At 37.2% G+C, this 11,849-nt stretch overlaps 1 protein-coding gene across 2 annotated transcripts in view; it reads left to right on the plus strand.

Annotated features, from left to right (window-relative positions):
- sonb (SON DNA and RNA binding protein b) overlaps positions 1-10,776 on the plus strand; it is a 29,925-nt gene extending 19,149 nt beyond the window's left edge. For both annotated transcript variants that reach the window (XM_007541367.2, XM_016665645.1), the window contains exons 18-20: positions 1,592-1,707; positions 3,297-3,398; positions 10,135-10,776. In XM_007541367.2, the coding sequence (XP_007541429.1) occupies positions 1,592-1,707; positions 3,297-3,398; positions 10,135-10,212 (296 nt within the window). In that variant the 3' untranslated portion in view covers positions 10,213-10,776. The remainder of the gene's footprint in view (positions 1-1,591; positions 1,708-3,296; positions 3,399-10,134) is intronic.
- Positions 10,777-11,849: the final 1,073 nt, after the last annotated feature.

Genomic DNA, 11,849 nt, shown 5'->3' on the forward strand with positions numbered 1-11,849 from the left:
AGACGATTTTGTTCCAATATAAGACATACCCCAAAAGTAAGACGTAGTGGGGCTTTCGGGGATAAAAAGAAAGTAAGACACTGTCTTACTTTCATGGAAACACGGTAGGAGGAGTTGGAAGAAAAAAAATCCCCCCTTCTCCCAAAAGTCCATTTGTCATCATCAGCCATCCTTATAGATACCATATCTGTGCACAAAACAAATTAAATATCTTCATAATGATACAGCACTCTACTGAGTCAATTTACTTCATTATACCTGGTTAGAATATTATATTTTATTACCTTGAATGAGTAAAAATTGATCTACTCTGGTTATTTTTAGACAGATTTATTCCATAAACAGAAATACAATGTTCCATTTGTTTAGTTCTGACTTGTTTTTATTATTATTGTTATTATTTTGAAATCACTGATCCTCTCAAATTATGCACTTTGATTAACCTTTATTTTACCAGGATAAAAACACATTGAGTCCTGGCCAAGAGGCAGCAACAAATACAACGCAGAAAAATAATTAGTTAAATGAAAATATCAAGCTACTCGAAGCATGTACATGTTACAGAATCGGCCTCAGGTTAGTTAGTTCATAGTTTATAATCACATTATAAATTAAAAATAATTTTATTTCAATATTAATTATATTTTTGAAGGGCAATTTTGTTTACAGACACTTCATAATCCATGTTTAATGCTTCATGTTGTGTGTGGTTTTTATTTCCATTTTATTTGTTTTTGGTTGTTGTATTTTATTTTGGATGTTTAAAATAACTTCCAATTCCACTCTGGAATCTACTGATTCCACTTTGAGATGGAGAACTTGCATTATTACACCACTATCAATATATTTACTTGAAAGTGATATCAAAACAACAATATTATTGTTTCTCACAATAATTACTGGGGTTATCTGAAGGTTCCACGTTCATCGGTTTACCTTACTGTTCAGGAAAGAAACGGGTTCTGTGTCCTATTTAGGATGAAGAACCCGTCTCTTCTCAGATTCAGTGGGATTGATTCACTGAATCTGTGATTCAACCCCAGAACAAAAGCTAAAAATCTTGTAAAGATAAATGAGTCGTGTTCTGACATGACCTGAAAGGCCGCACAGGGAGGAAGAAGCCCTTACTCTAAAGAAGCATTAAAAGCCAGATTACAGTTTGCAAACGCTCATTCATATACATGTGGTCTGATGAAACTGGACATAAGGCCCATTGCTGTAGGTGTTAGAACATTTTCTGACTGTGAAGGAACTGTTTTCTTCAGGAATGATCAGTGAACTTAATGAAATAGATGGTGACCCACCTGCCTGGTTTCACCGCTGGTTTTAACAAAAGATTCTCCTTGCGTCTGTATACATAAAATAAGTCAGTAAATCTTGAAATTAGCATTAGATTTATCTGTTTGCTTGTTCATGTTCTCATTATCACAGTGTGGCCCACAATGGGAGCAGTTCAAAGAACTCCATCAAAACCTGATATTCTGAAGACACGACTCAGCTTCTGACAGAAAATGTCTTTTAATTAAACTTGTGAAAATGGTCGCCATCCTTTCCTTCTCGTTTTATTCTTGCTGGTTTTATTTGTGCACAGGGAAGCACCCGGTTTCTGCTCTCATTGAGTTGTGCAACAAGAAGCGGATCACGCAGCCAGAATTCGTCATGGTTCACCACAGCGGACCAGACCACCGCAAGAGTTTCCTTTTCAAGGTCGGTTCGTCTCATAAGCAGACCCATTCAATAAATGTGAATATTATTGAAAAGCCGATTTATTTTAGGAACTTTTTCACTACGTGACATACATTATAAATATTAATTGCACAGATGGCCTTTATTTCTGTTAATTATGATGATTTTCCACTTTACATTTAAAAGTAGATTATTACATTCGACCAATAAAAAATTGTTTAAAAACAGAAATGTGGGCTTCATGAAAAGTGTTTTATACTTGCTTAAAGGTTGTTGTTGGTACATGTAATATAACAATCGAGGCTCATTGTGACATATTTTACAATTAACTAAATATGACTGTAAATTCAGTATGATACAGTGTCTGTATTAGCATGGATCCTTTAAATATGATTATGGATCATACCTTATTCACTGTTGTATTTTGGCAAGAGATGAATGTTTCATCGAAGCAGATTACTCTATAATTGTAGTATACTTTGGCTCCATGTTGGTTCTGCTTTTCTTTCAACTGTGAACTAAAAACGTTTGAAGATTTTTTTTTCTTACCAACTTCATTAAAATTGAGCCCTGCAGAATCAACCAAACAATAAACCAGTTGTCCATAAAAACATTTCAGTAGCTGCGTTTCCTGTACAACTGTGTGAAAAACTTTGTCGATTTTCTGCTAAATCAACAAAGCATTTCCAGTTCTTATTTCTATTAAATTGGAAATGCAAATAGAGCCAGAAATGAATAATCTTGTTCATATGATAAGTCATTTAAAATCACTGAGGTGACAGGTGTACATCCTAAAGAGGCAGTATTGTTTAAAGTCAACATTTTGAACTTTACATCATGTTAAGATGTTATTCCCTCATTAAAAACATGTCTCTAGTGTTGCTTTGATTCTTTCATGCATGTTTGAGAAATCCTATAATGTCCCCTGGCAACCATTCAGCTGTGAAAAACGTTCGGGTTGAGCTAGCAGTTTCTAAGCTTCCAGGCTTCTGCCTCACAGAGCTGCTTCTCCCCCATTCAGCTCCTTCAGACTAGCCTGCAGCAATCAGCTAACACCTGGTGGAACTGTACATCATCTGATCACATCATATGAGCTACTTCTCAGTGTAACGCTGATGAACACATTAAAGGGTTAATAGAGGAGCCATGTTTGACTTCCTGAAAGCTGAGTTTCATAAAGAGGAGGAGCTTTTAAAGAGACAGAGGCCCAATTTCTTCCATTCATCCATCCATTTTTTGTACACCCTTGTCCCTAGTAGGATCGGGAGGGGGGTAGGAGGGTGCTGGTGCCTACCTAGGGGTACACACTGGACAGGTCACCAGTCTGTCACAGGGCAACACAGAGACAGACAGGACAAACTACCATTCACATACAGAGAATTTAGAGAGACCAATTAACCTTACAGTCATGTTTTTGGACTGTGGAAGGAAGCCAGAGAACCCAGAGAGAACCCAGCATGCACAGGGAGAACATGCAGACTACATGCAGAAAGACCCGGGCCGGGTATCAAACCCAGGACCTTCTTGTTTTCACTGTAATTAAAAGCGTAAATCAACTGAATCCATAGCTCCTGTGTTATTAAAACCATCCATATGCTGTGTTGATGCAGGTCACTGTGAACGGGGTGGACTATCAGCCGCAGACTGCCAGTCCCAATAAGAAACACGCCAAGGCCATGGCAGCCACTGTCGCCTTGCAGGCTCTCGGAGAGGTACGGCCTCGTCTTCGCTTCCATCTGGGTCTAAATAACAGAATACACTTGTTGTAACTCTACTTCCCAGTTAGAGAGCCTTTAAACAGCTGCTGTTATTTTCTCGTGACTTGTTAAAAATGCCTCAGCTTTTCTCTATCTCAGTTGTTATTTCAACGCTTTGCTGTGTAGGAGGGAGTATCAGATCACTGTAAAGCTGAGCTTGTTTTTGATTCAACTGAATACATTTCTTGTGTTTAGATTGACCACAGATATACAGGCTTACATTAATCCATTATTGTTGAGGCTTAGAAAATTATGAGGAAGACTATAGACATCACAGCTGTCGAACACAATCATCAACACCCTCCACAAGGAGGGAAGACCATAAAGCATCACTGCTTAAGAAGATAGCATTACTGTGGAAAGTTCAGCTGAAGGAAAAAGTATTGTAGAACTGCAGGACTGAAGACGATGAAGCAAAGAATTTGATGTTTATTTAAAGCATTAACACAAGTAGTATTTTTCACTTTGATGAAAAAGTTGTTCCGATTATGTCATCAGTGAGGAATCATCTATCCATTAATTTTCTTTACATCCTGGTCCCCAGTGGGGTCAGGACGGGGTGCTGGTGCTTATCTCCAGCGAGACATTTCAGGAAGAGGCAAGGGACACCCTGGACAGGTCGCTAGTCCATCACAGAGGAATCAGTGGATTTTACAATTGTCTAGTTGACATAAAACATTTATTTGGGATGTGGCCTGATCACAGATGACTACGGTAGAAAACCAGCCAAAGACCACACTTTGGTTGGTAAATGTTTCCACAATTAGCTTTAAGTAAGAATAGAAAATAATTTAAAAAACTGGAGATGTAAAGGGGAAATGGACGGAACTTCAGCGCATCAACACGCAGTGAAAATATCTATTTCCAGAATATTTTCCAACTGTTGTTCAATGTGTTGAAATCTTTAATGTCCTTTTAAAGATGGGGAATGCCTGCAGACGGCCTCTATACAGTGTCCCAGTCTAAATAGAAGTTCTTAGACCAAGACATCCTTTCACCACACAGCTTCAGTAACCAATAATGTCTTTGTGACCAATTCTTTCACATTGCACAAAGAAACACAAACATCTAACAAAGTCAGACAGATTTAGAGTGATGCAGCAAAAACAAAGTGGATTAGCAAAGCTAACCAGCAACTGATGGTGTCATCGAGGACATGTTGCCGTGGAATATCGTCTCTGATGCCTGGAAATTGATCTGTTACATGTCCTGATAGTCATAAAACAGTCTTAAGTCAGAGACTTCTTCAGAATTATTGCAATATTGACTGCTACAGGAGATCCTTCCTGCCCACAACATCACCATCCACAGCAATTCTTTGAAGATACTTGGATGATATGAGTTATAACATTTTATTTCCCTTTGGGATAAACAATGCATTTTTAATCTAATTGAATGAATTGAAAATGAGCCAAGATATTGGTAGTGAATTTTTCTGAAAAGAAAAAAAGAATCGTATATCTACATATACACACAGCTAAAAACGCCACGTCTGTTCCTCAGATTGCAGCGTTGCAGAATTGTTGCTTTTTCTTTTGCATCTTCTAAAGGTGTGCTTCATTTATTGAGTTTATGCTGACATTCTTTCCTGTGATGTAGAATGCTTGCAGGTCATGAAATGAAAATATTGGAAAATTTCTCCAAGGAAACAAGTGGAAGTAGATTTTGAGTTGGTTTTATACTTTGATGAAATGACAGAGTCTGACTTAATATGGCAGCTTATAGATCAGCCATATAGAATCACTAATGCTTCCATTATCACTGATCCATTAGTTATCAGCCATGCTGTACCCATTAGTCAATTAGTGAGCTGTCATAAGAGATTAAATAGTTTGACCTTTTCATTATAAAGATTGAATGAAAATGAACATCTACATGATGAAATCAGGCTACAATCACATTTTCTAATTCCTGGTAATTATTTATCAAGACGTTTTGAATGTTCTGAAATGAGTGAAATTCAACCTCAGAGTAAGAAAAGAAGTCATTGTATTCGTCAAGTTTTTGCTCTCTTTAAACCTCCTCAGCTTCTTGCACAAGTGAAAAAGCTCACTTCCCTCAGAGAAATGCAGGAACCACTCATCTCAGCAACATCTTTTATTTATCTTTTCTTTTTGTCTTTACATTATTTCAATTGACAGAGTAAGACCACCATGACTTTACATACGTAGTCAGAGTAGTCACAGAGAAGTCGGAGAGCAGGTTGAAAACCTACAAAAAATGAAAAAAAAAATCATTTACAGATCACAATGAACTAATTAACTAGTTTTGCAGGTAATGTTAATCTACTTTTCAGTTAACAGTGAATGAACAAACAAACTATATTCCAAACACATAAAATCCATTTCATCAACCAGGCTAATTTGGTTTTCTGAATGCAGATTAAATGATATAATGTCCAGTTCCTACCACTGGTGTCTTAATGGAAGCTTGAAGCTGAGGCTCTTTGTCTGAAGAGATCATTGTGAGCACAGGTGTGCCAAGTTAGCTTATAGACTTCAGATGGGCCTGAGTGAAAGGGATGGGTGCGTTTGATTCTCTGTGATGTGTGTGCCAGTTGGGTGGAGACAGTAAATGCACTCACAAATGTACCATTTGCTGTTTTAACTTGACAGTATTTTAAACAGATTGATGTCTGGACTTTTGATTCTTTTCTGTTGGAGATTAGTTGCTGGATTTGGAATGATGGCCTCATATTAGAATTTTGGGAAATGTTGGTATCTCATGGTCGACTGCAGGGCGATTGGGATTCTGTCCCATTTCTACTTTGGTTTCTTCTGTTCAAAGAATATTGTTCCATAAGTCTTGTCTTCCAATCAGATGCAACCTCCTGTTTGAACTTTTACCTTTAATCTGCTAACTGAGGCCTGTGGAGTCTGAGATGGAGCTCTTGGGATTTCTTTTCATGTCACTGACTGAGGATTTAAGTGTCTAAAAAGTTCAGTTTAGTTTTATGTATTTGTCATTTCACAAATATTGTCTCAAGATACTTTACATAAAATCCCATACAGTCCAGTCATACAGACACATTAAAAGGGCAACTCCATAGATTCCAACTGATCCTAGTTTTTAATCAATGCAGTCAAGATGAGTATGTTATTCAAATTGGTTTAAAAAGCTAGCCAACTGAGTCACTGACAGTCAACAGTGGACTGTGTGGGTACATGTAGCAAAAACAGAAAAGAAGATTTTCTTTTAACAAAAAGAAAACTTCTGCAGAACCAGAGCCTGGCTCAGTGTGAGCAGCCACCTGCTGCAACCACCTGGGGGTTTGAGAAAACAAAACAGACACCCCAAAAAGAAACAGAAACACAGGTCCAGGAGTACTTTCTGAAATGAAATTAAAAGAAGTAAAGCGCTAATGGCAGTAGAAGCTCTTTTGTGGCTCACTTGTGGCAAACTACAAACAGAGCCTCTTGTGGTTTTCCATAACGACCAGATTTGTTTAAAGTTTGACTAAAAATTGCTTTTCAACAGATTCTTAAACCTGAACTTTGACTACTGTGCTGTGTTTGTCATAAAATAGATAAACACATTTTAAAATTGAGTTGTGAACATTTTGAATCGATTCAGAATTCCCAGTACTAGGAATTGCGATTCTCTACGGAATCGATTTTTTTTCTCCACCTCTACTCTCTATAGTCTCTGTATTGAGCCCCTGGAGTGTAAAAGAAGAAAAACAAGAGAAGGGACTGTTGCTGCTGTCCACAGATTGACCCTACTGACCCTCATTGAGGTTAACATGTCAGGTGGAAGATTGTTTCCTTTTAAAATGCTCCTTTTTGTTTGAGCTCACAGCCTGAAGAGGAAAGCCTGGCTAGGAAAGAAAGATCCTGACCCATATGGTTGGAGCCATTATTTCTGTCCGGCCCTCGGGGGGTTGGATGCAGCTTTGGAGTATTTTAACTTGGAGAATGGAGGGTGTTGCATGTTCCAGGGGTCAGTCAGTCCATTGATGCATTACAGGCAGTGGAGTTGCTGTTTACTTTAAGTGTAGTTTTGATTTTAAAAAAAAGAAGTGAAAAAGCTTTGGGTTTGTGTCACTTTCATTGGCAGAGATGTGCTGACACACGTTTCCATCAGTAAAGAGCATCAGCCTCAGAGGCAGCAGCAGTTTATTGAAGGTTGTATTTGGAAGCATTTTATAAGGTCACTTCCTGATATCCAATATTCCAGACATTTGGCTGCTCTTAGATAAAATTTGGTGCAGCTATCCAAGATTTCACAAAGGTTGGCATCAGTGTCTCATGGTGTAGAAAACTGATCTCTTTTTTTTTTTCAAAGTTCAAACCAGAGATGAGATTTTTCTATCACACCTTTTGTAGATGAAATATGAAAATGATCACATCTTAAATATAGTTTTGTCTAATATTTTCTAAACATTTTGTAATAAACTCTATTTCCATTGTTTTTGTTTCTTATCGAAAGGCCAGCTGACTTTTAAGAAATATAAGGCAATCAGTCACGTCCATCTTCCCAGCTATTATAGCTTGTAGACCCATAAAGGAACCTAATTTTGTGTGAAATTCAACTATAAACAAGAACATCTTCAAATTATGCTTTAATATTAGGTTTAAAATAAGTTTTCTGATGACTTTGTCTTAATAGTTTCAAGACTACAAGTTATTTACGTGTACATCCATCAGAGACTAAATCTAAATAAAAAAATCTGAGATATTTTTGTAGCCTCTCATTAGATTGTGTTGGACAGGCAGCTCCCCACACAGTAAACTTTCCTATCAGTTTCCTTAAATCACTGCTGCTGCTGCCCCGACAGATGGCTGCGAAGGAAATTCTTTCAACCACAAACTTCTTGAAGATTCGTAGCATTTTGTTGCAAACATGGCAAGATAGAAGTGAGAGCAGCCTTCAGCACTGTGGCTGCTGTAAGCCTCTTTGCAAATTATTCACACATTTGTATGCAAAGCTATTCACAATAAGTTCTTTTTGACTGGAGTTTTCTTGGAAAACTCCTGTGCCGCAAACAGTCAGATGTGATGGAAACAGTAAGGAGTCATGCCAATAACGGCAAATATTTTTGCTTGGTGTTGATTATGGGGACATGGTCTATTGTTCTTCCAAACAGGTTAATCTCAGTAGAGTAGAGCAGCATAAAAAGGTTAATTTATTTTAGTAATTAAATTTAAAAAGTTCAGCTCATTAAAGCAATTAATTCCCCAGAGTGATATATTAAATATGGCAAGTTTTCAGAATATTAGAATATTACATGAGGCCAACAAAACACCTTGATAGTTTTGCTGGTAGAATGAAGGACTGTAGCCTTAACTTGTGGGGTGGAGGAACTCAAACAATGAAGACTGGCTTTGGACACCACTGCAAGATGTTACTTTGGTAATCCTTCCACTCAACCTTCCACTTGTATGCTAAGATACAGTAACAGAAACACCAACCTTCTAAGCCAAATTGTGAAGGTTATTAGTAGCTAAGTTTGCATTAAGAATGTGCGCAACACTTCAATATTCCACTAATGGTGAAAAAATACAATTTTGCAATAAGCTTGTTCACATTAAAAAAACAGGCTGCACCATCATCCTGCTGCCACTTCCTGTTTTTCTTCTTCTTGGTAACATTCAGTTGTTGATCACGGCTCATGTGATACAGAAAAAGTGTTTCCATTGCAGTTCTGCAAAATACACCAATTTTGATACAGTGGAAAAACCACCTCAAACTTTTTTTTTTTTTAACTTGGCGTGTTTCCATTAAGCAAACTTAGTTTCATAATTCCTATTTACATAAATTTATGGTCAATGGAAGTGCAGCTACTGACAGCTGAGTAGTTGTAATGTCAGCAGTCTTCCTTATGATTCTATGCCAGTGGGTCTAGAATCCACTGACCCACTGGCCTAGTGGGTCAGTGGGTCAGTGGCCCACTAAGCCACTGACCCACTGTGGCCTAGTGGGCTCTCACCCCCCCCTCGGCCAGAGCCGAGGGAGGATGAGAGTAAATTTCCAGCAGAAAACTCAGAAATGTTTAGATTAATCTCAGAAATTTAATAAAAAAACAAGGAAATTTCTGAGTTTGAAAAGTCATAAATTTGCTAGAAAAAAATCAGAAACTTTGAGAATTCCATGTATTTCCTAAAACAAAAACAAAAAAAAAACATTTAAAATACTGATTTTCAAAAGTAAAAAAATTCTGACATTAATCTCCAAATTTCAGGGATTTTTCTAGCAAAGTTTCAATATCTTAAACTCTTTTGTAGGAAGTTTTTCTAGAAAGTTTCTCAGTTGGTGAAAATATACTCATTTTTCTATCTACAATACGTCGTTGTAATCTGGCATTTAGTAAAAAAAAAATAATTTAAGTAATCTTCACTGTTCTAAAACTAGGTTATTGTTTTTAATCCCACGTAGTGGGAAAAAAGTCATATGCAGCTGAATTCTAACAGTTGACATAGTTAAAAAAATGATATAAATATCACTTAAATTGTGTTCTGAAACAGTCATTTAGATAACATTGCAATCTATTTGATGTACTTGGAGATTATAAAGTTGCCAACTGGAGTTAGATGCCATAGTGGACCAAGCACTTCCTGCTTGTCCTAAAGAAACTTTAATATTAACATAACATGAACATTAGACTAATAACACTACCCAGTGTCATGTAAAAATGCATTGGATGTATCAATGAACTTGTTTTGAGATGTGTTCCTGTTTTTTTTTCTGGCAGGTTCCTGCAGACGGACCTGGACTCTACACTGGCCCCGTCTTCACTGCTGCCTCCACCGGCCCTCTGTTCTCCACATAGACAGCTTTTATTTTCCTACTGCAAACATTTCAGTTTGTGACAGTCAGTCAGGAAGGTACAGGATGTATTGCAGCTAAAACAGCTTCCTGCTTTTGTTCAGGATGCCTCACTGTCATGGCAGACCCGGTGCACAACATGGAACTGAGCCAGTCAGTAAATCCACTTGTGGTGTTTCTTTCTGGTACCTAAATATTCTGTTGTTCTCCATTGTAGCTGGTAGATGGTGAGATCTCAGCTGCCATCTAGGTGGTTTTAAACCCCTTCTAACATGCTTGGACGTATTACACAGAGATTGTATAAAGTATGCATGACTGTACCTTTGTAAGTTATGTAAATATGTATAGTGAGTGTAATGTATAGCAACTGTTTTAATCTTTTATTAGTTGAAACTAAGTAAAGACTTCTAGCAGTAAATGACATGTCTTGGTTCTGTTTGTCCTCATGTTGTAGTTTTCCTTCTAACTAAATGTTTATCACACAAGGCTGTTCAAGTTGGAATAAAGCCTTCTAACATATGCAACCTGAAATAAAGATTCTATTTATGTAACATGGTTAAATAGCCAACAATGCCTGGGTTCTTTGAGTGTTTTCATTGGAAATGTCACACAGCTTTATTAGTTGTTGAAATCTCAAAAACTATCAGAGGTTTAGGTGGCATGAGAGTAGTGCACACTTTCCACCCTACTGAGGTAAATGAGGTCTTGAAAGGGAACTATGGAATATAATGTAAGTAGGTTTGTTTAGTTCCACCTGTTGTGGAAAAAAATATTTTACCAAACACTGTCAGGTGAAATCACTCAATCAGGTTTATTCATATATTGTGCACAATACAGAGAGTTTGTAGGACAATCAATAATGAAGCAGGTCTGGGTGAAAAGCTCTGCCAGGCAGAGACAACACATGAGTTTTATACCAAGGATAAGGAATTCAAAACAAGAGGCGAGACAGTCTGGCTCTGATGCATCTGTAGAAAACAACTTCCAACCTTCTACATGTAACCCAAATAGTTCTTTTGGTGAGAGTTCACAAGCATTTCATATAACATGATCAGACCTCATGTGATTAGACTTGTAGTAATTTTCCACCACACACCTTAATGTGATATTACAGACAATTTGGACATAAATGACCCTTTTCCACTAGTGACTAGCAGTTTGGCTTTACTCTACATGGTTACCCACTGCTTTGACTATGAGACTTGTTTCAAACAATCAAATCTGACCCAGGTCAAATCTTCATTGTTAATCTCTTGTAATTTAAGTAAATAATCTTTCAACTGCATTCTCCATTAGGATTGCCTCAACTTTGCAACAGAAGCTAATTTACATTCAAGATGGACTGGTTTTTGTTTGATGCATCAAAGATTCTGAAAGGTTTGAAAATATATTGTTGTACCTTCACCTCTATGAAAATAATGTTTTTGTTTCGAAATGGGAAGAAGAGGATGGGAACTGGACCTGCTTATCTTCTAAAGGGCCTACAAATTAAATTTGTTCTGACTTGGTGTTTTATAAATAAAGTTTAATGAATTCATTTGTAAAGAGATGGAGGCCCAATTTCAAGGGACTAAGCTATGAAGTCAGTAAGCTTCTCAGTACCTATGCTTTCTGGTTGATGTCTTGGTCACTTGAATGTTG

Source organism: Poecilia formosa, unplaced genomic scaffold (assembly GCF_000485575.1).
Source record: "Poecilia formosa unplaced genomic scaffold, Poecilia_formosa-5.1.2 Scaffold603, whole genome shotgun sequence".
Lineage (NCBI taxonomy): Eukaryota > Metazoa > Chordata > Actinopteri > Cyprinodontiformes > Poeciliidae > Poecilia > Poecilia formosa.